The sequence below is a fragment of the Engystomops pustulosus genome, chromosome 7 (assembly GCF_040894005.1).
Source record: "Engystomops pustulosus chromosome 7, aEngPut4.maternal, whole genome shotgun sequence".
Lineage (NCBI taxonomy): Eukaryota > Metazoa > Chordata > Amphibia > Anura > Leptodactylidae > Engystomops > Engystomops pustulosus.
The window spans coordinates 78960689-78988336 of record NC_092417.1 but is presented as its reverse complement, the minus strand read 5'-3'; the positions used below and the strand labels follow the sequence as shown (position 1 = coordinate 78988336).

Sequence of the window (27648 nt, the reverse complement as noted above, 5' to 3'; positions counted from 1 at the left end):
GCAGAAATTGACAAAAAAAACAACCTATTACTATCAGTATTTTGAAGTTGAACGCCTTTCAGATCATGTTTCTTTCATGGTGAAGCGTGGTGGCACCATCTAGAAAATCATCTCTGCCTCCATGACTTTATACAACCAATTTACATTCCACTTCAGAAAGCTCATACTGAAGTCAAGCTCTTCCCACCTGAGAGCACACCTCTATTGTGACTGGTGGCATGCACCGGACTTCAGGAGAGACGTTTAGTGATGTCCCTGGATGCAAGGCTGTCAATTACAGCACATGTGGCCTTCTGCAGTAGTGAGAGATGATTTAAGTTCTAGGCTCTCCACCTCTGTTACTTTATTCAACCAATTTACATCTCACTTCAAAGATGATTTTCTGAATGATGCCATCACACTGGGTCATGAAAGAAAAATTAACCTGGTAAATGTTAAGCTGCTTGAAAACATACTGGTAGTGGCTTATTAGACCAATTTCTTCCAAAAGGTTTCCTAGTGCAGATATATTACAGACCCCATGGGATCCTCAGGTGCTGGTGGGTCAGTTACTAGTAACGTCATTGGTTACTGAGCCATTGCTTGCCTGACAACCTGTGGCTCATTCAAAGGAGAGGTCAGTAATTGGATATCGATAGGTGTGGATAACCCATTATCCACACCTATATTTTGGGGTCAGTACAATGTTTAGTGGACCTGCAAACTACTGCAAATGAGCTCCCATTCACCTGTATAAAGTATGGAGCTGTTGGAGTCTGTACAATAAACTGACACTTACTGAACTTGCAATGATCACCAATTTATCATCAATCCTAAGGAAGGGGCAATTTGTTAAGGTCCACAACATTTTTACTCTCTGCAAAGAGTGTCACTTAAGTGACCTTCAAATTTTTTTTTTTTCTTTTTTTTTTGTGGGATGAGCAGACATTTTCATTGCTTCCATTTTGGGAGCTTTTTATAAAATGTTTTTTGTGTTGCAAAATGGTGAAGTGTGGCAATTTTGAAATATAGGTGCTTTATTTCCACTAACAGGTTAACCGCCAAGAAAATTCATTTTTATATTTTGATGGATCAGGACTTGTGAGACAAAGAAATACCTAACATGTTTATGATTTTCTTTGTTGATTGTTCATGTCTGATCTGGGAAAAGGGGGTGAAGTTAACATTTTATTTCCCTTTTAATTATCAGACATACCATATTAATTTATTGTCATATATGGTAAAAGCAGATCTTATCTCTAGCCAACAAGCAGATATTTTGTTATTTTAGTGACTATGATGAAATAAACATGTTAATCTATTACATTTAGGTGTAAACCCCAAGTAGCAATAATATATGAAAAGTGTTTTACGGTAAGACCGTGCAGAGTTAGACTACACAGTCTTATGTTGAAAAAGACTAATCTGTCTAGTCTAGTCCTGTACACCACCTATCAGTTGGCTTATTTTTATGCCTCGAAAACTGGCAAAAAATTCTGTAAAGTAAGCATTTTTTGGTGCATAGACTTATTGGCACAAAACCACACCCCTTTGCCTAGAACACACCCCCTTTTGACATACTGGTTGTATTAGTGCTTGAAAACGGTCTAAAACCCTTCATAAACGTGGCAAAGTGCAACATTACAACATATTCTGTTGTAAACAGATTAGTAAATCTATCTGCTGAGTGACCTTAGTTTATCATGTTGGATTTTGAAGGTAGATTTTGTTTGAGGAGAGCAGCTGTTCTGAGCCATTTTCTCTCCTTTCACCTGTAAGTGAGCAGCAGATTATGAAAGCTGACTAAAGGTGAACTCCTTACATACCTACAGCAGATTTCACTTGATTTACCTCTGTAAGGAGATAAGACTAACCAGTGACAGATAAGTCATTAGAAATATCCGGTTCCTATGTTTCTTGGCTCTTAGTGGATACAGGAAAGATTTGCACAAACTGCTGAAAAAGGGAGTCAGTCAGGAGAAACGTCAATTTCTTCTTGTGGGAAGCCCCAAGATTGCATGAGACTGAAGCCTCCTTCTAGGGAGTGGATAGGTATAATGGAGTTCTGCCTTTTCACCAAAATCTTTGTGGGGAAGCCCCATCTGTATGGTATTCTCTCAGGAGAGCAGTGACTGGAGTGAAGTTCCTTCTAGCCTGAAGAGTAGCCGCTGATAGATCTACATATAACTTTATAGATTCCTAGGGACTCGGTAGAGTTGTCAACTTTCTTGACTGGTTTAGTAGCTGCTCCTTAGTTTGTTAAAAGGAGAATCTAGTGAGAACATCTCTGGGCACCGTTTCTGGCAGGTTGCTCGGTTTAGGAACACTGTGGGCTCTGTTGATACCAAATTCATATTCCTCTAGGTTAGGCAGGAGCGATTTTGGATTGTGAATCCTCGGAATCTACTAGTCTTGCTTAGATGTTTGCAACCGTGTCATCGAGGGAGTTGTGTTAGTCTGCCAGGTCATTAAATCCATTAGAAAATTCCACTAGCTGGTTTCCCACATGGGAGACCTGGTCTCCCAGATCATCAATAGTGGCTTGCAGCAGTTTGACAAGTGTGGCAATGTCCTTTTGGAGTGAAAATCTAAATTCTACTAACATAGCTTTCAACATGTTTTCTGACACAATTGTCTGAAGCATGAAAAGTGTCAAGCATATCAACATTATCTATAGTGTTGCTGACCTGAGTATTAGATAGGTTTGGGTCTTTTGATGTCAGGTCATCCTGCTTCTTTAATTTCTGCTTGGCCGGGCTGCCAGATGGAGACCTCGATGGATCAGAGGTGTTAGACATCAGGGATGCATTGTGTGCTGGGCTGCTGCGCCTAGGAGGAGTGTCAGCATGACGCAGCTCGTCTGAGCGGGCGGGAGACAGCTTGGTGTGAGGAGCCCAGGATCCATCTTTCCGGTACCTCGAACGCGGTGCCCGAGTTTGGGGAATTCCGATTCTTACCGGCCAGCTGAGAGAAGGCGAGTCGCGGAGATGAACCTTTGGTTGGCGCACAAGGGGGTCCCGTCAGCGCCATCTTTCTTGCCTTGCTGCTCCGCTATGTTTGGCCACTTGCTCTTTGGCCCCACTTTTCCTCACCCGGGGGGCCCCGGTGCTCTGCGGCATATTGCAGATCGGCTTAGGTGAGTGCCGCTCGGTTTGGTCGCTATTTAGGGAGGCCGATAAGTGGAGCGCTGGCCTCCCGTGGCCATGTCTGTCGCCATCCCCCCCCCGGTCAGTAGAAACTGACCCAATAAACCACTAAGTGTATGTTGTCAAGCACTCCATGCTTGTTCATGTTTCTTTTATGGCCCAGCGCAGTGGCAACATCCAGAAAAGCAACTTTGGAGCAAGATGTAAATTAGCTGTATAAAGTCATGGAGAGTTTAGCACTGAAGTCAAGCTCTCCCCACCTCAGAACAACCCATCTCTTGAGATTTGAGTGTCAATAACAATGAAGTCTAGTATATGATGTCAGGGACTTCACTGCCCTGAAGAGGGCACTCCAAGATGGGGAAAGCTTTACTTCAATAATGAACTGTTGGCCTCCTTGACTTTACACATCCAATTTACAGCTCAATTCAAAGTTGATTTTCCAGATGCAACTGGACCATGAAACAAACATGATCTGTAAGGTATTAACCAGTTTGACAATTTAAGTGGTTCGGTCAGTTTCTGCTGGCAGGTTCACCTTGAAGGGCATGAATGTGATGGACATGCAGATGCACAAGCCATTAGTATCACAAAGAGTAATAGGAGTTGTGCGATACTAACGGCTCATGCACCTGCCTGTACATCACACACCATGACAGATTCTATCCACTGGAAGCAGACATAGAAGCTTTCTATAGAACACTTTCTACAGCTATAGTACAGCAAGCAGAGATCTAGAAAACCATGAAAAATTGATAGAGACAGTAAGGTGAAAAATTTTATAACTTTTCATTACACAAATAATAGCAATTATTTGCCATTTAACCCCTTAACGCCGCAGCCCTTTTTCGTTTTTGCATTTTCATTTTTCACTCCCCACCTTCAAAAATCTATAACTTTTTTATTTTTCCATGTACAGAGCTGTGTGATGCCTTATTTTCTGCGTAACAAATTACACTTCAAAATTGTGGTATTTAATATTCCATGCTGTGTACTGGGAAGCGGGAAATTTTTTTTCAAATGCAGCGAAATTGGTAAAAACCCGCATTTGTGCCTTATTCTGGTGGGCTTGGCTTTTACGGATTTCACTGCGTGACCCAAATGACATGTCTACTTTATTCGTTGGGTCGGTATGATTACGGGGATAACAAATTTGTATAGGTTTTATAATGTTTTCATACATTTAAAAAAATTAAAACCTTCTGTACAAAAATTTTTTGGGGGATTATGCAGTCTTCTGGCGCTAATAACTTTTTTATACTTTGGTGTACGGAGCTGTGGGTGTTGTTTTTTGCGGATTTTGATGACGTTTACAATGTTATCATTTTTAGGACCGTGCAACCTTTTGATCACTTTTTATAGACTAATTTTTTTTAAAATGGCAAAAAAGTGCTGGCCCCGATCGCAGGTGTTACCGGTAAGCTTTTGCTGAAATATGTAGAAAGACTTACCGGCTATAGAGAGGGCTCAGCCCGTGATCACCCGGAACCCGGTAAGGGGTTAAAAAAGGTTCCATCACATTTGGGTCCTGTTGATTTGGGACCCTAAATCAACTACAAGTCCATTTGGACCTGTGGTTTAGGATACCAAATCAGTCTGTATCAGGTCTTATGTGGGCCCCATGTTTCAAAAAAAAAAAAAAAAAAAAAAAAAAAAAAAAAAAAAAAAAGCTGATAGAAGCCAAGATAAGACCCTGGGGCTTTATAGATGGGGTGTACAATTCTGGTTTCACCTGCAGAGTAATGGTATATGGGGCTCGGTAGGGAAAGTTTTTGTTTTTATTGCACCAACATAAGGGGATATAGGTCCATTAGGACCTGTGGGTGATTTAGTGCCCCAAATTGCCCTTACAGGTTCTCTTTAAGCCCGCCTCTGCAGGCATGTGGAGACTTGCAGCTGGATGCTCCACAGGAGGTCCTGAGAAATATACAAAATGTTTTCCAGCATGGGATAAGGAAAACTTTGCCTTTTGGCTACCTTAATAAGGAAGGCATGGACACAAGAAAGTATTTCTTTAACCGGTTAAGGACCGGGCCCTTTCCTGTTTTTTCATGTCCATTTTTCACTCCCCACCTTCAAAAATCTATAACTTTTTTATTTTTACTCGTAAAGAGCTGTGTGACGGCTTGTTTTCTGCGTAACAAATTGCACTTCATAATGATGGTATTAAATATTCCATGGTGTGTACTGGGAAGCGGGAAAAAAATTCCAAATGCAATGAAAATGGTGAAAAAACGCATTTGCGCCATTTTCTTGTGGGCTTGGATATTACGTCTTTCACTGAGCGCCCCAAATGACATGTCTACTTTATTCTTTGGGTCGGTACGATTAAGGGGATACCAAATTTGTAAAGGTTTTATAATGTTTTCATACATTTACAAAAATTAAAACCTCCTGTACAAAAATAATTTTTTTGATTTTGCCAAATTCTGGCGCTAATAACTTTTTTATACTTTGGTGTAAGGAGCTGTGGGTGCTGTCATTTTTTGCGAAATTTTATAATATTTTCAATGATATCATTTTTAGGACTGTACGACCTTTTGATCACTTTTTATAGATTTTTTTAGATTTTTCAAAATGGTAAAAAAGTGCCATTTTCGACTTTGGGCGCTATTTTCCGTTACGGGGTTAAACGCATTGAAAAACCGTTATCATATTTTGATAGATCGGGCATTTTCGGACGCGTCGATACCTGATGTGTTTATGATTTTTACTGTTTATTTATATTTATGTCAGTTCTAGGGAAAGGGGGGTGATTTGAAATTTTAGGTTTTTTTATTATAATTTTTTTTTTTTAAACTTTTTTTTATTTTTATTTATACTATTTTTCAGACTCCCTAGGGCAGTGGTGGCGAACCTATGGCACTGGTGCCAGAGGTGGCACTCAGAGCCCTTTCTGTGGGCACCCGGGCCATTGCCCCAGCACACCAGACAGAGCTAAAAGAATCTTCCTGCAGTTCCAAGCAACTTAAAGGATGCTGCTTTCGGTCATATTTTCATACTTACTTCGCTACTTGGGACTGTAGGAAGAGGGAGAATGAATAGACAGGGCCGAATTGTCTTTGGAGGACCTCCTGCTGGCCCCATGATTCTCTGTGTACAGAGAAACACTGGAAACAAGCTAAAATGTTCCATCTTTCTACTGTGTTGCTGTCCTCAGGAGGCCAATATGATTGAAAGTTGTTGAAGAACAGGGAGCAATAAGTTACTGCTTTAATTTTTGGTTGGCACCTCGCGATAAATAAGGGGAGTTTTGGGTTGCTTTTTGGGCACTCAGCTGCTAAAAGGTTCGCCATCACTGCCCTAGGGTACTTTAACCCTAGGTTGTCTGATCGATCCTATCATATACTGCCATACTACAGTATGGCAGTATATGGGGATTTTCTAACTCATTCATTACAATGTGCTATCAGCACATTGTAATGAAGGGGTTAAAACGAAATAGCCTCGGGTCTTCGGAAGACCCGAGGCTACCATGGAGACGGATCGCCGCCCCCCGATGACGTCACGGGGAGCGGCGATCCCAGGTAAGATGGCGGCGCCCATGCGCCGCTATCTGTTTGAGGCTGCCGGCAGCTTTGCCGGCAGCCCACGCTGTAAAAACACCCGCGATCGGTGCTAGCACCGATCGCGGGTGTTACCGGTAAGCCTTTGCTGCAATATGCAGCAAAGACTTACCGGCTATGGAGAGGGCTCAGCCCGTGAGCCCTCTCCATGCAGCGCGACGCGACCGCCGCCGTGAATACACGGCGGGCGGTCGCGAACCGGTTAAAGGATCATTAGAAATTGGCCTAATAAACCACTGCCAGTATGTTTTCAAGCAGCTGAGCAGGTGCTAGATCAGGTTTCTTTCATGGTCCAGCTTGGTGGCATCATCCAGAAAATCATCTTTGAAGTTAGATTTAAGTCAGGGAGGCGGAGATAAAAACACTGAAAGGAAGCTCTCCCTGCCCCCTGAACACCTTCTCCCATGTGATTGACATATGTCGGACGTCAGGATATCTGATCAGTGACGCCCCTGGATGCAGGACCATCAATTACAATGGAGGAGGCATTTTAAGGCAGGGAAAGCTTAACGTTAGTATTAAACTCTCTGCCTCCTTGACTTCATAAAACCAACTTACATGTCACTTCAGTATTAATTTTTTATTTTTTTTAGATGATGCCACTACACCGAGCCATGAAAGGTATCTTGCTTGACAACATACTGCTAGTGGTTTATCAGGACAATTTCTGATGACAGGTTCCCTTTCATAAAGTATATTACATGGTTTACTATTAATATGTTGGAAATATTGTTGAACATTTAGTTGCACGCCAAAGTTTGACATTTCAAAATTGCATCAAAATTACTAGCAATCATCTTGTTTTTTGTTAGTCCATATGACTTATTTGTTAGCTTAGGTTACATCTCAAAATGTACCACATTTGTAGCAACATGTATCACACAAACCTTAAACTCAAACCATGTCCCTTTCAGTTAACTCCCACATCAGACAAGGTGCAGAAAGTGGTAAAAATGCATGTACACCAGCTGTTTGGCCCCTCAGTAAATCTATCCCGCAGTGTATCGATTGCAGGGGTGCAGTAAAAAGTACACAGGCGATTTACTTACAAGCTGTCGATCATTGGAGTTGATGTACACGGTCTCTGGAGTTTAGTGTACATTGGAATGCACTTCATCAGATGATACATTGGCGGACAGGCCACCAGAGCTTGTAGGGTCTGCACCATGTGTTAAAGAGAACAAATATATAAAATACATTTATAAAAACATAACCTATTAGGGAGTCAAGTCTTTAAAGCCATCAACCTGGTAAGGTAAAACATGTTGGAACCTCCACTGATCAGAGAAACCTTCTTACTAACTGAATGACGGGGCAGGTCGAGTATGCGTCCTGCTGCTCCATTAGCGCCGAAAATTATTGAGCACAGCGTTCATTTACGGTCCATGAGTGACAGAGATGGAGAGCTTAGCCTGGTAACATTGAATGGAGGGCAGGAGGTATGTTTGAGAAACTAAAAACACCCATGATAAGACTACAATCCTCCTATCCAGTTGAGGGATAACAATTGAAGTAGATACAATTACTTTTAATTGCCATATAACAAACTTCCCAACGTTCTAATATGTTTATGCAAAAGGAAAATAATTAGACTAAATCTAACATCAAAAAGTAGTACATTAAATAGTTATTGGGACTAATGTGGTTCCATGCTTTGGACAATCCCATGGGTCCATGGGTAGGTATGATGTGTGGGAACCCAGGCTGCATCCCGTTCAATTTTTTGTAGCCAAAAGCAGGTGTGGATCATATTGGGTTGAAAAATAATTAAAAAGGTGCTACTCCTCCTCCTACTTTTACTCCATTCCTAGTTTGGGCATCAAAAACTGCATCTGAAAAACTGAACGTGTGGTCGCACCCTAAAGTTTTGTGTAGAGTACTTGAGCATTGTGTAGAGTACTTGAAGACTACCATATATCTTTTCTGTATCCTAGCATCTGTTATTTTAGAGAAAATACCATTTTTATTGTTAGGCAGATTAGCCACAGTGCACCAGGGAAAGGGCCCTTTACTTGTTTTTATGGTTCCAAGCACAAACCAAGACCACCCTCATAAACGAGGGGAGTGGTATAGAAGGATGATATAAGGTGCACCAGCAGGCACAATTTTATTTATCTGCATGAAGATAAAAACAAAACTTTTCTCTAAAATGAAATCTCTCTTCAAAACACAAAAGGGATGTCTGCAAAGTTTATTAAAAAGTCCTACACAATGCTGTTTGTACATTTAATTCACTCTGGAAGTGGTAGACTACCTCTAAGCAGGGTAAACACAGTTGCATGCAATGCATGGACCTCTAAAGAAAAAGTCTTGAATGGGGCAACACCAAGTCCCAATATCATAATTATAGGTAAATGTTCTGAACAAGGAAATTATCAAAATCAAGGATGATAAACCAGTGACACTTACTCACAGATCCAGGCACCGTGACTGATAATCTTTTTATTTTTGTCATCCACCGCCTCGATCCTTCTAAAATCAACTTATAAAATTATGTTCATGAATGTTACAATGTGCAATAAGCACTGATCCACACCCCCACATGCCGGTGTGCTGAAACTTCCTCTGCTGCTGTGAGATCACATAGGCAGAGGATGGTAGAGGGGCCCGGGAGACGGTGAAAAAAAAAAATGAGGATGCAGCACGACGGGCTCTGTAACACCCCAAGGAGCCCTTCAGACTCATGAGCATAATTAAAAGAGAACCCGTCATGCAAAATAACCCCCTAATCTAAATATATTTTCATAAACTGTAATTAGAAAGCATTGTCCCTATGCAGTCATTGTCCCTCTACATGCCTGTAAACTTAAGCAATGAGGTCCTAAAGCTGTATGCAAATGACCTGTGAAATGTACAATGAAGCATTAGCATATTCAAGCTGTCCAGCTTATTCATGAGTGGGAGGCACAGCCACTCCCCCAGTGCATGACTGACAGCCTGTATAATGATGTGAGGCTGTGCTTCCTGGTGCTGGTGGCCACGCCCCCTGCAGCCTGTTTGTGTATAGGAGAGATACAACACCTCTAGGTTGCAGCCATGTTAGAGCAGAACATGTCAGGTACTTGTGTACACAGAGACATGAGCAGGGGGAGGAAAGGGGAGGGGGAACAGGGGTGACATCACTGCCTCTGACCATGTGACCAGCATAATTTACATAATAAAGAAAAGATGATTTTTGCAATGATTAATGTATGAATTGACTAGATTAAGGTTGTGATGGGATCCTTGTGAGCTGCTCCAACAGGTAGTAGCGACAGGACAAGTGACACAGACCTGATGACAGGTGTCCTTTAAGAAGGAAGACGGCCATGGATAACAAATATAAGATTAACACTGAGCCTGGATCTATGAGTAAGTGTCCCTGGTTTATCATGCTCGATTTTGATGGTAGGTTTTAAGTCAAATCCCTTTCAACTTGAAGTCTTCACCCAAACCACAGCTAGCGCACACCCCAAGACTGCTGGAAGGATACAGCATTGATATAGCACCAGTTTCCTTTGTTGATGAGTCCACGTGGCTGTAAAGACACAGGTTTGTGGATGAGCTTGATTCCATCCAGAAGCTCTGCAAACAAGACAAAAACATCAATACATAGGGACAACCACAATGACTGCACATATGCAAGTTACATTGTACATTTCCACCATGATCCGCATTAAAATCTCATATTCTGACTGGTCTATAATGGGCAAAATGGGGAAAGGTGCAAATATTACTTCTATTAAAAGAAAAACCCAACTACCTGTGAAGACCATGAACTAGCATAAAATTGCAAGAAAGTGTTCCAATACTGGTAACAATCAACCTTACATCAGACAGTATCAGCCTTCTGATGTATTGTATAACTGTACCATGATAAACAAAGATATAACAGTATACAAAACTTGCTGCTCAGGGCAGCTCTGCGGTATGCAATAGCCACAGCAAGAAAGGCTGAAAGGATATGGTACCTGTTTCCAGAATGCAAGTTACTTATATTAAACATACAAACAAGACTGTAGATTGTATTGTAAAATGTTGTGCCTCGTAACAAAGCAATATATATGTACACAGCGGCAGTAGAACAACAACAAATGCAGCTCTGGATCAGAACAGGACACAAAATAAGACTTATCTTATATTAAATATACCACATATATAGTGTCACATCTAAATTTAAGTGACTAGGACCTCAAAATCTAAGACCTAATTTCATAGAACCTAAATGACTGCAATAAACAATGGGAGCGGCTGAAAAATATTTTGTAACCGAGTACAGATTACTAGCCTAACCCTAAGCGGCAGTAATCACATTAATTTAATAGATTAATAATCTCATTGGCATAGGATTATGAAATAGTTTCTGGCCCCCCAGCCCACAGACAAGGCTAATACAGGTCGCATCTGTCCTACTGTCATTTGTATGCCTCAAGAAAAATGCCCGCTAAAAAAGGGCACGTGTTTTATAGTTCGAAGACCGAGCGCGGCCAGAACCTCCTGGCGGCTGTCCTGGAGATCGGGCGAATCGCTGACAAAGCATTTCACCCAAGCTCAGAATACATCCACATCCTCCTTCTCCCCGTCTATCCCAACTAATATCTGCAGCGTGAAGGTGGTTTATTCTTGTAGGGTCCTTAAACCTCCTGACTGGCAGCATAAAAATGTTAATCTTCATACTGCCATTAGAACTTGGCATGTATAAAAGGTATGTGTATGTATGTTTACGTCCGCACGAACAGCAGTTCCGTGTGCGTCACCAGCAGGGAATTTCTAACTTGTGTCAAATATATTTTTTCTGAGTTTTGAGTGCGAAAATTACAATAGCTGTAAAGTGTGGAGGATTGTGAACACACTAGCAACACACATGGATAGACTGTTGAACAATGTCAGTCTCCAGCTGAATCAGACTTTGCTACAGTTCAGTTGTATTCCAATGGTGGTCCATTGGTATCCAAATACCCCCATTTTTTTCTACTTCAGGAACATAGTGGTGTTTGCAACATAACCCCTTAAAAATGCATATGCTAATTTCACATCTGTCCCCTTTATTCTGCATTGATCAGTTCAATCAGATCAACCAAACATAAGATCTTAAAGCTAAAAGTTACCGAAATAATCCAATAGAGCACATTAACAATTGGAATAGCTGGGTTTCTGTACGGGAGTCTGTTTCAAATGGGAGTTTCCTACTAGAGACATTAGATGCATTATCAATCACATCTGCACCAATTTATGATTCTGGTCCACCCTAGATTACAATTATTTTAGACAAAAAATGATCTTAAGAAAAAGGCTTTAATCTGGAGATATTTTTGGAATGCACAAAAAATTTTCTGTTATTAGAAAAAAAATTGCTCAGGAAGCCCTTTTACCCTCTCTTTGCCCCATCTGCAGTAAGCATCAATGCCATAAGTGATTTCCACTGAAGATCACTGCTCTGGAACATGCGTCGTGGCCCTCTGTACTGTGGGCTCCTGGTGCCATCTTGTGGTCAAAGCAGCTAGGGCAATACTGCAATCCCTACAAATTTGTTGAAAATTTATAAACAAAAGAAAAATAATTGCAGGTAATGTAGCTTCCATGCGCACTTAACGTTTTGGATGCCATGTATTCACAGTGACACAGCTTTAATGTAGATACTATACTGTATCTAAATTCATAAGGGGGCGCAGGATATAAATGTAGTGATTTGGTAATAACTGGAGACCATGCTCTCCATGCATTTGTGCTTGACCATCCTGAATTGGGGGCAGGGTAGATTTGTAGGATTGTTTCTCCACTAAAGTATTACAAAACAGAACGCCATGGTCTGTTCTCACTTCTGCAACCTTAATACAGATTTACTATTGATCCATTAAAAAACACCAAGGATCTTGAAGGAAAATTAAAGGGAACCTACCGGACATGAGTACCATTGCATCCTCGGCTGAATACCCGGCGTTCTGCGCAGAACGCAGACCTCCGTGTGCGGCCTCAGCGCCGATGCCGGAGCTACTGCGCATGCGCAGATGCCGGGTACTTGGACAAGGGCGCACAGCTACGAGGAGCTGAGCGACAAAGATGCAATGGTAGGAGAAAAGAGGCTACTGGGGCGTGGAGTAGACGTGTAGCCTCATGTCCGGCTACTCCATGCCCCAGTAGCCGCTTAAAAAAAATTTACATATCCACTGATTAAAGTTTTCTTAAAGATAGCCGGGATGTGAGGATCCTCATGTCCCATTCATCCACCTACCACCCGATCTACCTTTTATAGGTAGAATCGTGGTGTTCCCTTTAAAGTCTGTTAAACTGGCCAGGAGACCGTTATAAAGTCCTTAGTTACCAGAATTTTTTGTGACTGCTAAAACATGAATAGTATAAAGTTAGAATCAGATCAATCAGTGTAGTTAAACGAAATCTACTATGAAAATCAAGCATAATACTCAGATACAGGTACTGCAACTGTGGTATTCTTTTATTTGTTATCCATGGACTCTAAAATCAACCTTTAAAATTATGTCTGAAGAGCTCCTGGGGGTGATTCACAGGTTCTTGCCCTGCCTCCTCCATCAGCTGTTCCCCCTCCCTCTGCTTGATGTAATCTTACACAGTGGTATCGGGGAAGGTGCATAATTTTAAAAGTTGATTTTAGAAGAAATGATGACATGGACAACCAACATAATATTACCTTAGTTACAATGCCTGGTTCTATGAGTAAGTGCCCCCGGTTTTCATGCTGGATTGTGAGTGTAGATTTCCTTTAACATTTCATAACTCATTGTATACAATGTAGCAGATCATCATATACCTGCAATCTTTACAGCTACAGGGTCTTCCGACACAGGAACAGGATCCTCCTTAACATCCACCTGCTTCTCAGGGACCAGGGGGGCAGCAGAAGAAGGGGCAGGCTTAGTTTCAACATAAGCCACAAGTGGGATTGTTGAGGGCTTGGAATTGTGAAAGAGACTAGCCCAAGATTTAGCTGGTGGATTCCCAGGGGCAGACGAAGAAACTGGGCTCACAGCCTGAGACAAAGATGTATCCTCTGGTTTTACTTGCTCAGCCTCAGAATGTAAATCTATCCCATTGGAGGTCTCAGTCATGGCTTCAAGTGTCTGCCCATTGGTTACCTCAAGCTCTTCAGTAGTATCAGAGACAGCCTTGGGCTGCTCTTCAGCTGTCCTTAGCGGGCTTTCCCGCCCAATGTCTGAAGCCATGCATTCCTCAGGCTGTCCAGCAGTCCTGCCATTGTCTAGTGCATTAGATACACAAGTGCTGCCATCAGTGACAGCCTCATTCCTGAAGTCCACAGACGGCTCTGGGCTGTAACAAGTTCTCGGAGAGGCTGAAGATGCCCGAATATCTTCTGCAAGCTCAGGCTCGTCTGTGCTTATACTGTGAAGTCCTGCAGATGTGGCATGCCCATTTACAAGGGTCTCTGCAGAAACACTACCATCAGCAACACTTTCTAAGTAATTGTAATACCCTGGGGGTCTTTTTTTCTTCTTTTTACGTTCTCTCTGGCCAGATGTACCATCACTGTCCACATTGCCATTGCCGTCAGGTACCACAGCTTCGTGGTATTGACTATCAATGGCATCGCAGTTGTTACCAAGGAGGAGGTCGTCAGGAGTTTTCTGGGTTGGGCTGCAGGAAAGGATGAACTCCGAAGCCAGGGGATTTAGGGTGCTGGAAATACTGTAATCCGAGTTACTGAGTTGTGCGGCATCCTGATCAATCACCTCACTGACTCCAAACTCTATTCTCTGATAATCGTCACCTAAGGATGGAAGGGGTAGAAACAAGTTAACAGCGTAAAGGATATATCATGATTATTAGATAAGAGGGGGAATGTGCCAGGGGGAGCTTAAAAATAAAATAAACATTTACTTACCTCCACTGTCCCTCCCGGTGTCCCACGCTATGCCCCCGTTGGTGTACAGGGGCACGGAAGCTGCGCTCAGACCAGGTTGCGGCCAGCACCTGATACAGCAAAGGGATTGATGGGCATGGCCGGACACCTCAGCCAGCCAAGGAGCTGGTCCGACTGCAGCTTCCTTTCCTCTATAAACAAACAGGGATAGTGCAGACCACCGGGAGGGACCTCAGACTTAAGTAAATGTTAATAGTTTTAAGCAGTAACCCCCCCCTTCCTCCAGGCCACATAGCTGTTTTTTGTGCATCTCAGACAGCCAAAAAAAAATAAAAAATCTAAATCAAAATCCATCACGGTATACCTGGGTAACTTACTCATAGTTGCGGGCACTGTGACTTTGGTAATCTTCTTATATTTGTGATTCATGGACTTACTTCTAAAACCAACTTTTAAAATTATGCTAATGAGCCTGAAGGGCACTTTGCTGTGGAAGTCTGGTAATGACCCACCTAAGAGCCCTTCAGGCTCATTTGCATAATTTAAAAAGTTGATAATTTAGTCCGTGGATGACAAATATAAGAAGATTACCACAGTCACAGTCCCCGAATCTACAATTAAGTGCCCCTGCTTAATTGGATGGAGCCCCTAAGGCTCATTTGCATAGAGCGCTTCAACCTGGTGGCAGATGACCTTTAAAGATAAAAAGACAAAGAACTGTGTACTGCCAACAAGTCATGGCTGCAGAAAAGGAAAAGCTGTAACTAGCTATGTAACTACTGACAATACTGTATTGTAACTTCTGTCACCACAATTTACAACATTACCACTAACTAGGTAGGGTATGAAATGTCTTCTACAATTTCCCAATGTGAAATCTTACCAGTTTACCTACAGTTAATACATTTTTAAGCTTCAAATATAGCACAAAAGCCCTCTATATACTTTTTCTTAGTAGAGGCTAGGGGCAGAGATGTGTCCCACTTGTGTAGAAGGGGCCACTATTACATACAGTGCCTACAAGTAGTATTCAACCCCCTGCAGATTTAGCAGGTTTGATAGGAAGCAAATAAGTTAGAGCCTTCAAACAAGAGCAGGATTTATTAACGGATGCATAAATCTTACAAACCAAAAAGTTATGTTGCTCAGTTAAATTTTAATAAATTTTAAAGTATGGGTCAATTATTATTCAACCCCTCAAACCACCAGAATTCAGTTTTTCCAGCCTTTTCTGCCTATTTAAGACCCTCCCCAAACTTGTGAACAGCACTCATACATGGTCAACATGGGAAAGACAAAGGACCATTCCAAGGCCATTAGAGACAAGATCGTGGAGGGTCACAAGGCTGGCAAGGGGTACAAAACCCTTTCCAAGGAGTTGGGCCTACCTGTCTCGACTGTTGGGAGCAACATCCGGAAGTGGAAGGCTTATGGAACTACTGTTAGCCTTCCACGGCCTGGACAGCCTTTGAAAGTTTCCTCCCGTGCCGAGGCCAGGCTTGTCCGAAGAGTCAAGGCTAACCCAAGGACAACAAGGAAGGAGCTCCGGGAAGATTTCAGGGCAGTGGGGACATTGGTTTCAGTCAATACCATAAGTAACGTACTCCACCGCAATGGTCTCCGTTCCAGACGAGCACGTAAGGTACCTTTACTATCAAAGCGTCATGTCAAGGCTCGTTTACAGTTTGCTCATGATCACTTGGAGGACTCTGAGACAGACTGGTTCAAGGTTCTCTAGTCTGATGAGACCAAGATCGAGATCTTTGGTGCCAACCACACATGTGACGTTTGGAGACTGGATGGCACTGCATACGACCCCAAGAATACCATCCCTACAGTCAAGCATGGTGGTGGCAGCATCATGCTGTGGGTCTGCTTCTCAGCCAAGGGGCCTGGCCATCTGGTCCGCATCCATGGGAACATGGATAGCACGGCCTACTTGGAGATTTTGGCCAAGAACCTCCGCTCCTCCATCAAGGATCTTAAGATGCGTCGTCATTTCATCTTCCAACAAGACAACGACCCAAAGCTCACAGCCAAGAAGACCAAGGCCTGGTTCAAGAGGGAAAAAATCAAGGTGTTACAGTGGCCTAGTCAGTCTCCTGACCTTAACCCAATTGAAAACTGGTGGAAGGAGCTCAAGATTAAAGTCCACATGAGACACCCAAAGAACCTAGATAACTTGGAGAAGATCTGCATGGAAGAGTGGGCCAAGATTACTCCAGAGACCTGTCCCGGCCTGATCAGGTCTTATAAAAGACGATTATTAGCTGTAATTGCAAACAAGGGTTATTCCACAAAATATTAAACCTAGGGGTTGAATAATAATTGACCCACACTTATGTTTAAAATTTATTAAAATATAACTAAGCAACATAACTTTTTGGTTTGTAAGATTTATGCATCTGTTAATAAATCCTGCTCTTGTTTGAAGTTTGAAGGCTCGAACTTATTTTCTTCTTATCAAACCTGCTAAATCTGCAGGGGGTTGAATACTACTTGTAGGCACTGTAGAAGTGAATGTATGAACTGTATCAGGTAAGAAACCAGTCACAGAGTCTACCAAGTAAATGTTGTGCATGCATTCAGGGGCCCGGTTTTTACAAAAAGGGTACCGTATTTTTCGGCCTTATAGGCCGGTGCGCCTTATATATGAACTTATACAGAAATGTACTACAGACAAGATGTACTGTACATTTACCAGTGTTTAATAGCTCCATCCCCAGAAATTTCCTGCACCTTCCCACACAGTATACAGGGTCCCTAGCTCCTGAAGTGCCCTGGCACCACAACTAACATTGTGTCCATCCTGCCCTCCCCTAGCACGGAGAGGCCGGAGCCGCCATAGTGCCGACCACGAGGCAATCATCATCATCATCAGTAAACAATCCCCCATACCTGACAGCCCTGTAACAGGGGAAAGAGAAGCAGCCACAGGGAACCCCATAGGAATAACACCCTGGCTGAGGAGGGAAGGAGAAGGGGCAGAGGGAGACCGCTTAACCCCTGCTGCATCACCCTGCATTAACCCCCTGCAGCCCATACCTCTGAGATCGGAGCTCTCTGACAAGCTGAAGACAAGTTTCCCGGGAAGTGTAGCTGGCTAGAACTGTGCACCGGTCTGCCACCTGCTGGTCATTTTTAGGTACTGCATTTGATCCTGCACTTTATACTCCAGTGCGCCTTATATATGAACCTAGATGTCTTAGCAGGCATTTATTAGAGGTGCGCCTTATACGCCGGTGCGCCTTATACGCCGAAAAATACGGTACATCTCAGTCCACTAAAGTGCAAAATCCTGAAACATATCTATATATCCTGGTTAAATGCCAAACCACAACTGCAGATGGTCTATTTACTATTTTTATTATATTCTTTAAGTTTGCATTACATTAGTTAGAATATAATCTACACCTGACACGTTTCCCTGTTGCGATTGTAGGCAACAGTTCATCAGGGGTGTTTAATACAGAATCGGAGTCAAGCGCAATGGTCAGAGCTTATTGAGAGTAATCCCACTGGGTTTCGCCTCTCTGACTGATGTACAACATCCATGCGCTAAATGAGTTAAGTCTGTAAAATAGTGTGTGACTGATTTGGGAGTATTTCACATTAGTTGGGGCTACAAAACATACGCATCACGAGGTGCAGTAGTGTATTACACCTCTATGTACTAAGAAAAAGTATAGAGGGCTTTTGTGCTATACTTGATGCCTAAAATTGTGTTAATATTTAAAGTATATTAATAAAATATAGATGTTTTAAGTGATCTCTGTTACAGGCAGTTGTTGCTGTAATTTATTTCTAGGGGACACATATCCAGATTTGTTATTTGTTTTTTTCAGTTTACCTACAGCCTCCAAGTGTGTGAAAATGAGCAGTCACTTTTTTCCTGGAATGAGTCACTTTTAGAAGCTACAGGAAGTGTGTCATTGCAAATAGCCATTTATTTTGCTCTATAGTGTCTAGAATCATTCTTTAGGCATCATATAAAAATGCAAGACCCGATTTCTTTCTGTAAGCTACAGATCTGGAGGTGCAGGAAGTTAAAGAAATAGATGGGAACTGTCTTTCCAATTACATTTTTAATTACCTGTATCTCTAGTTTTGTAGCTCATGGAACCACAAGCCTGATGTGAAGTGAAAGAACATTCTTATCTTTAACATCAAAAGGTTTAAGGTAGTATAGAACAAAGAGAGGCATAGGATTTGACGCCCACCTACCTAGATAAAAAACTCCTCTCAGGCAATAATAAATAATAATTGCTTTACAGGCAGTGCCCTGTAATACAGTGAAATGTAAATGCAGAGTATTACTGGGTCCGACCCTGTTCATGGATATACACAATATTAGACACTTACCATCTTGAAGATCACTTGAGGATTGGGGGCCACTAAAAATGGTTTCATTAAAAGGAGGCAACTGCAGAAAGAACATAATTTTTTTTACATTTCAATTGAGAATTTATAAAAGATTAAATATACAACACGATGAGATTTATCAGAAACATGTCAAATTCTGTCATTTATACAGTAATAACCAGGAACCCACATGTTTTAAAGAGAACCTGCAGAAATCAACCAAATAAACCACTACCATCGAGCAGCTGAACATCTTCTAGATGTCTTATTTCATGGCCCAGCACAGTGGCATTGTCCATAATATCAACTTTGAAGTGACATGTAATTTGATTGTATAAAGTTGAGGAATCGGAGAATTTGACACTGAAGTAAAGCTGTCCTCATTTCAGAAAGCCCTCTTCACTGTAATTGATGGTCGTGTATCCAGACATCACTAAGCAGATCTCCTTCACTCTGAGGTGAGGAGAGCTTGACTTCAATGCTGAGCTCTCTTCCTCCATGGCTTTATACAACCAATTTACAGCTCACTTCAAGGTTGATTCTCTGAATGATGCCACCACACAGGGTCATGAAAGAAACACAATCTTAAAGGTGTTAATCTGCTTTCTATCATACTTAATGTCATATTATACATAATTATGTACATTTCTGATCACAGGTTCCCTTTAAGACAAATTTCCTAAGCAATATTTGGCCATTTGGTCTGTTCCCTTACAAAATAAGAGTACATTCAGACGCCCTCTATTGGGACGTATGTGCGGCCGCATATACGACCCCATAGACTGCAATGGCGGATCCGGCGGTACAATGCCACACACACCGGGAAAATATAGAGCCTGCTGTATCTTTTCGCAAGTGTGCGTTCGTGCGCTGCTGTTTGCTATGGAGGGGGAGAGGTTATCTCATCCACCTCTCCAGCGCCTGGCAGGTATACCCCCTGTGAATGCACCCTAAGCAGAATTATTGATGAAGTGTATTAGAAAAATATTCACAACACTCCTCCCACACAAGATCAAAAATCATCTGAACTGTTGGTTACTCCAAGCTTAAAGTTTATCCTCTTGACGATCCCATAAAAATACACATTCCGTATGGCCAAGTCTGCATTTGTTTATACCACTAGGCAGAGGTTGTACACATTTTTTTCTGGTCAAGTACAAATACTCCTTAAGGCTTTGCTACAATGCAAAAAAAAACATCTTTGAGGTTTTTTTTGTCATCCTAGTGGCCAACAGAAACAAAAGCACCAAGGCTGAATGGGCGTGCCAGGGAAGGAAAGTATGTGTTCTTTCTTATAAGCCCTGGGGACATATAACTTCTGTAAATCCAAGTTTGGATCCATAAGGATACATATGACATTAGCACTGCAGAGCAGGTATTTTATTTCTCTTACCTCTACTGTGCAGCGAGCACTGATGAAGAACTGTCGGAATTCATCATCACTGAACTCCCCAAAAATGTACTGAAATAAAAAGAAAAACATTTGAATAAGTATCACCATAACCTGACCCCATTCCATGACACTAATAACTCAAACATTGTACTGACTGTGCATTATGTGGATCACACAGTAAAAGCTAGAAACAGACTGTTAGAAAATGGCACAACTGAATTTTTGGAAGGTGGGGAGTAAATAATGGAAAGGCGAAAACTAAAAAGGTTGTTTAAGTTTAAGTCCAAGTTAAAGAGCTCCCTGCTTTTATATAAAAATCAATCCTTGTATACTGAAATTCCTGCAACTTTCCAATAAAATCCATATGAATCCTCTATATTTGCAAAAACTCTACTTGAACTACAAGTGTACATATGAGTGTAGACATCAAGCTCTAGTACATGGCAAGCAGGTAACAAGTAGCTTATGCTAAAAAATACCTTGGTCAGCATTCTGAATTATTTCTTTACTTTATAAAACTATTTCTCCTCCAGCCTATGTGTCAGTCTCAATGCATTATTCCTCTACTCCTTGCACATCCAGCTCCCTCAGCCTCTGAGCTCACCACTGCTGACTCCCTCTTTCTGTCATGCACATTGAGCAAGCAAAGGAGGGGCGGAGGGAGCTGGATGAGTGAGGAGCAGAGGATGAATGCATCCAGGAGACAGACACAGGATGCTGCAGCTGCCCCCACCCCAAGGACTCACACATGCTGCTTGCAGAGAGCCAGCTAATGTAAAATAAAGTAGTGGCAGTACAGGCGGTCCCCTAGTTACAAAACGGACCTCTGGATGTTGGTAATTTACTGTATTTTAGCCTTAGGTTACTATAAACAGTTATAACTTTTAATTACAGACACTTTTGAGAAGTTATTTTTAATCTTTCTTCTTATAACAACTCAACATTATTCAAATCCAATTCACAGCTCCAAACCATTGCATATTTTGTGTAGAAGTAACTTTTCCTGGTACAATGTGACCTAATCCGGGGAGGGAACAAGCTGCAAACTTCCAGAGAAAATTGCAACCACAGCATGGGTGTCTCTTTGTTACATTAATGCCATTTCAGCAATAGACATGTTCACGTACAAACGGCCGTAATCCGCAGGCCCAGTGCCAGCAAATCCTATTACAACAGGCTGACCTTTCTGGGATGTGTTACAGTGAACAAAGGTCCGTTCCATGGTCTTAGCGGTGACAGCATGGATGGACAGATCACACATTGAACATAACTCTGGAAAAGATTCAATAAAACTGCAATTGTTTTTATAAACTGCAGTACATTTCCATCCACTGCTTCCTGCAACATATACTGAGCAGAGGGAGGCAGAAAGGAGGCCCATATCTACTAGCATATGTCTATGGATATGTACACTGGAAGCTTTCTTGGTGTATACACTTAAAGTTCTGGACTCTACAGAAAGATGTAATGAAAAGATTTGTACATCATCTTTGTTTAGGTTAAATTTCTGGTTGACTTCTAAACAACAATGCAAAATTTAGCTTGCTTCCAATGTGCCAAATTAGGACCTATCTACAGGATTAGAGAATGGGTGTAGCAACCCCCCACAGTCAGCTCCCCAAGAGGACGAGCATCCAGTCACGCAAGCACGGGCTGCCCCGTTCATTTTTATGGAGCTAACGGAAATCGATCCATAGAGATGAACGGGACAGCCCACGCATCACTGAAACCCCCATTGATCAACAACTTGGGCACTATCCACAGAAAAAACGAAACAAGATAAAACTGTACAACACGGGTCAGCCATCTTCACCACAGCAGCTCTTGTAAGCTACAACGCCTGGTATGCAACTTTTTTCAGAACTGCATGAGAATAATAGAGTTCTATTTACCACCTGGGGAGTACCTATTGCTGCCCACTGTCAGCCACCGAGCGGGGAAACCTGACGTTTAATATAAATCATCAGGTCAGTCAGATGTTTGGAACTGCATTGAACCTTCCGAATCATGTAACTGCCATGATAAATGTAGGCCCGTTCTATAAAACAGCCTAGGAGTGATCAGGGGTTAAACAAGTTCCTGGTACATTGCCAAATGACAGTAAAACTCTGGTAGAGGCACTGGCACACAATCACAGGAGGCGCACACTGATAATAGGCGTCTGGATGTGTGGCAAGCAACTGCAAAGGGGTCAAAACTAACAACCTTTTTCAAGGACCAGCACAGTCATAGCCGATCCCTACCACAAACTTGCCATAGTAGAATGTGCAATAAAGAAATCTTACTGTATTACCATATAGTCAGACCATTACACTTCCAAAGAAATGCATAACTATCATGAGCAAAACGATAATCTGCAAGTAAGCAAGCCCTCGTGAATATGGTGTTTGCAAATATACTTAAAGGAAACCTACCACTTGAAGTGGCAGGTTTCCGATGGCAATACCGAGCACCAGCTCAGGGTGAGCTGGTGCCGGAGCTTATTTTAGTTAGTGTTTTAAACCGCTGTATCGCGGTTTAAAACAGTAACTAAAATAAGCTCCGGCACCAGCCCACCCTGAGCTGGTGCTCGGTATTGCCATCGGAAACCTGCCACTTCAAGTGGTAGGTTTCCTTTAAGAGCTTATTAACATCAGCGTGTTCAGTCTGAAATACAGGATTGGCCATTTATACGCATACACCTAAATAAAATGTGACTGCTTGGTGATGTCAACTCCTGTTTTTGGAACATTAGTAAATGAGGAGAAGCTATTCAAGATGGGTGTTGACCATGGGCATTTTGAATCCAACTTTCTTTTTTTCAATGGGAAGAGGGTCATGTAACACAAACTTATTGAGAATTTCACAAGAAAACGTTTTAACGTAACTTTATTCTTTCATTTACAAGTTTATGACCACTTATAAAATGTGTTCAGAGTGCTGCCCATTGTGTTGGATTGTCAATGGCGACTTCTCCTCCCACTCTTGACACACTAATAACACAGAAGAAATGCTAGCACAGGCTTCCAGTCCCCATTGTTTCAGATGCTGCACACCTCGTATCTTCACAGCATAGACATAATGTTATAACGGGAAGTGGATACCATCAACCATTCCCATTTATTTAGGTGTATCAATATAAATGGCCCATCCTGTACTGACCAGAAACCATCCAAGGATCTAAACTGTACTGAAAACAAGATTATAGTAAGGGGCTGTATGTCCCGCAGGATGAAGCTTGTGTTTGCTCTGTGAAATGCAGTGTTTAAAGTCATTTTACCAATGTGGAGGAGGCTCTTAAGAATGAGAAGTCAAGGGCCACTACATTGGTAAGGTACTTTATCTATGGTCAAGTTGCCATTCGTGATTTCATGTACTCATACTCAGGGTAAATCATCACCTCCTGTGCAAGAAGGCATCTAAAGAGTAAAGTTTATAACTTAATATAAACCCCAAACCCTACCAGGGATTAGCATCTCAGACCACATCACGTGCAAGCGAGCAAATGAGTCTCTGGGCTCGGCAGCCCACCACGCCATAGGCCGGCAGCTTTGATTTCCCCGCCTAGGCAGTAGCACCCTTGTTTCTGGCAGCTACAGGGGTGCTCTGGGCACCGCATAGAACGTTTCCTATGCATAATATGGCCACTCCAGGCCCAGTGGAGTCCGTGTCTTCTCGTTGCTGCAAGAGGAGAGTGTGCTTCCTCCCCTGCCATTACACCAGCTTGAATCAAGTCCATAGAGGGTGATAGCGCCATGGGTGGGGGTCCGTATTCAGTGCTCCTGGGAGCAGGTAGTTGCCACTAAATGCATCAGTTGATGACCCCCCTCCACACACAGAACACAAGGCTCACATGCATATTTTACAGTCTTCTTTTAGCAAAAAGAAGAGCATAAAAGCCAACTTCAATAACAGATGCATCATGGGGGACTCAGGAATCTACCGCTGGAGCTGCTTAGGTAAGTACAAGGTAGGATTCCCTTTAACCAAGTCACAACACTGAACCCCTGCTCACAAGTCCAGGTTATTTTAAAGCCAATTTCTTAAATCTTCAAAATCCGCAACTTCCTGACAGAAAATTAAGGAATTTGAACCAGGAGTTAAAGGGTTACTCCAAACCTGCCAATAATGGGCTGTCACTGGCGTCGATAAATCTAACAGGTTAATTAATTCTGAATATACCCCTCCCCCATTCACATTACTCTACCCAAATCACTGTGACTTGCACTTCTAGTGACTGGTAATAACTCCGGGCTGATGTGTTCCTTCTTCCCGGGCCCATGTGTATGTGGTAACTCAGCTCTTGGCTGCTCTAGGTATTTTTGTGCCCTATTGGCAACAGGATTCTTTTCCCAAAAGCAGAGTTACATAGGGATATTGCAATATTTTTTTCTGTTATCTTTACCATCATTTGTTAATGCAGGCAAACTGAGCTAGTACATGTGACAGGTTTCCAGCATGAGGAAAAGTAATAATAGTATAATGTAAAATGATTGCAGGCAGCAAATTATAGAGCACAAGGAGCATTAATGACGTATAACTTATAGATGGTATAAGGAGATTTACTGTACTTGATTTCCAGGTTTTTTATTCTTAGGTCCTGGTGGTTGGCCGGTAACTAGAACAAATTATCTGAAAAGGACCAAAGTCTGTTCACATATCTGTGTTGGCTTGTTCTGTGTGACTTAAGATACAAAACGGAGGAGCACCATAGTTAGAAGTTTTTACAGAATTCAAGAAATTTTATTAAGTGTATCAACTTACAGCCGGCTGCACACACTTTCAGCCCATGGAAATGGAACTGCGCGCCAGTACTGTGAGAGCTGTAAGTACTGGCGCTGCAGTATGGCCGGCACACAGGGAGTCCTTGTATCATATTTCGGTGTGATGCAAGGACTCCTGTCCTGTGCAATGTGTTCAGTCCATACGATCAAACAAACATACAGGTCAGTTTCAATGAACTGAGCACATTCGTATGCAGCCAGCCTAAACCTGAATATATATCAGTCCAGCTCATACTGCTCTATAACACGCAGCTAGCAGATGAGCTGACAAGCAGGTTTACCTTTAAAAGACAAGTACTTTCTGTTCCCAGCCCTTTAAGAAGCCGTTTACGTGGTATACAAAGTGTTTGTGAGCGCCACCCTCGCTGCTCTACCAGTATCACTACAAAACCCTGTGAGCAGCACATTACACTAATGAACAAAGCCTGTTCTGCACACAACAGGATCGCTGCAAGCTTTAACACAAGACAAACTCATCACCAAAGAGCACCGACAAGACAAAACTCTGGATATGTGCGCAAGCGAATGTGCAGGAGGATTTTTGAGAAACACAAGAGACTAAAGTATAATACAAGGATCTTATAAGATTATAAACCAGTATGGCACAATGTAAACACATATAGTGCCCAACTTATACCATAGTTGTCTGTCTACGCTACAATCCCCACAAAAGTGCTCAGCCAACAAGGGCAAAGGTTCCCTCCAGATAACACAAGCTCTCCATAGGAAGATTCACATGCGTTCACATCTGAGATACAGGTTTCTGTCATATAAGAGCACAATGACAACCAAATACTGAAGATCCATGTTCACTTCTCTTCTCCCTAGGCTTCCATGTTACTTTCTATCATGCCTGTTAGACAATGGAAGCACATGACTGAAAGCCCTAGCACTGATGTTGACTTATTGTAATTTGTGTCAACATCTTCTGTTTAACGCTGACACATCTATAAGCTGATCAATGTTGCTCCACTAAATTCCATCCGTCAAAACGGCATTTCATACATCTGACTTGCAGCCGCTTAACAGGTTATCCTTGGCCAAATTTCATATGTACATAGTAGGATAGGTATAATTTGCGTCTTTCTGACACCAGAATTATAATGCTTCTCTAAATAGAGAACACAGTTGCCTTGCAGTATTGTTGGATCTTGGGTCATTACTATAGAGAATTACTGAAGCAATGCATCTAGGACCAGTTATGTTGTGTCCACACCAACCTAACGTACAGGGACCCTGGAACCAGTACTGGCCAAGTCTGGTGACAATTATGTGACTATGGGGCAATTGATAAGTTTATTATCAGTGTATGCTCTTAGCTGTAGTTCTACAATGCTGGGATACAGGTGACCCAAAGGAACAAGGCTGTGATAGAAGAGCAGGATCCACCTGCTGCTATTACATGGAGGGACCTGCTGCTGCAGCGCCTCTTTAACCACAATATAAGTAAATAATCATGGTGGGGTGCACCTGTCCATTGTGTGACACCCGGGGCCTTTCCCCAGAATGAGGCACAATGTGTCCTGCACCCATCAGCTGCCCCTCCCCGCAGAGCCCCCATTATCCCCCAGCACAGCTCTCACACTCCCGCACCGCAGTAATGTGCAGCCTCCCCGGGCCTGAGGGGACCCCAGGACGTGTATGTGGAGCTCTGGCCCGGTTACCACAGCCGGCGCTGCAGTCTCAGGGCCCACGTGTGGTCCAGAGCCCCGGGGCCCGATGAGGCTGCAGAAATGAGGCCTGGCCTAGCGTCACCGCCCCCCGGATATGCAGCCCGGACAGTGCTGGAGACCCCTGCGTCCCCCAGGTTGCTTTGAGGCCGCTGCCTGTCCCTCTCGTACCTGCGCGCCCGGGGAGGCCATGCTGGACACTTTCAATGAGTGAGGCCGCTCATGCCGCTTCCCCCGTCGCCGCCATCTTCTCTCAGCGCGCCTACCCTGCTCCACAGCAGTGCGCAAGCGCAGCCACGCCCTCTCTCCCCTCCCCCCACATGGGAGGGGACTTGCATGTGACCAGTGAGGGGAGGAGTCCGTCACGTGACACCGGGGCGGGAGCAGAGGTGAAATGCAAAGGGAACGCACATGAGCAGGAGGGCAGTGCACTGCACTGCAGTTCAGTGTAGTGCAGGCTGCTGACACCAGCGGCAGCCGTCCTCCGCCCCGCACAGCGAGGGGACAGGAGATATACAGATAGTAGAGACCAAGCTGACAACGGAGAAAATGGAGGGATCTGGACACTGCATTGTACATGGCACATCCAGCAGGAAACACATGATGGCCATGCCTCGCTTGTTTCCCTCCCGCTGAGCGATGTACATGCTCAGCAGTGGCCATTAGAGGCTATAAAGGACAGATGCAATGTATTGCATCCCTCTCCTGAACATACTGTAACTGATATTTGCAGGGTGCGTTCACACATTCAGTTTTTCAGATGCCGTTCTTAACCGGTTAAGGACCGGGCCCTTTCCTGTTTTTTCATGTCCATTTTTCACTCCCCACCTTCAAAAATCTATAACTTTTTTATTTTTACACGTAAAGAGCTGTGTGACGGCTTGTTTTCTGCGTAACAAATTGCACTTCATAATGATGGTATTAAATATTTCATG

At 42.8% G+C, this 27648-nt stretch overlaps 1 protein-coding gene across 1 annotated transcript in view; it reads right to left on the bottom strand.

Moving 5' to 3' along the window:
- Window positions 1-27054, bottom strand: part of USP10 (ubiquitin specific peptidase 10) — a 43929-nt gene extending 16875 nt beyond the window's left edge. The window contains exons 1-6 of the mRNA XM_072117040.1: window positions 26885-27054; window positions 20281-20349; window positions 18888-18948; window positions 13458-14432; window positions 10164-10255; window positions 7741-7850 (exon numbers count right to left, since the gene is read on the bottom strand). Coding sequence (XP_071973141.1) covers window positions 7741-7850; window positions 10164-10255; window positions 13458-14432; window positions 18888-18948; window positions 20281-20349; window positions 26885-26905 — 1328 coding nt within the window. The 5' untranslated portion in view covers window positions 26906-27054. The remainder of the gene's footprint in view (window positions 1-7740; window positions 7851-10163; window positions 10256-13457; window positions 14433-18887; window positions 18949-20280; window positions 20350-26884) is intronic.
- Window positions 27055-27648: the final 594 nt, after the last annotated feature.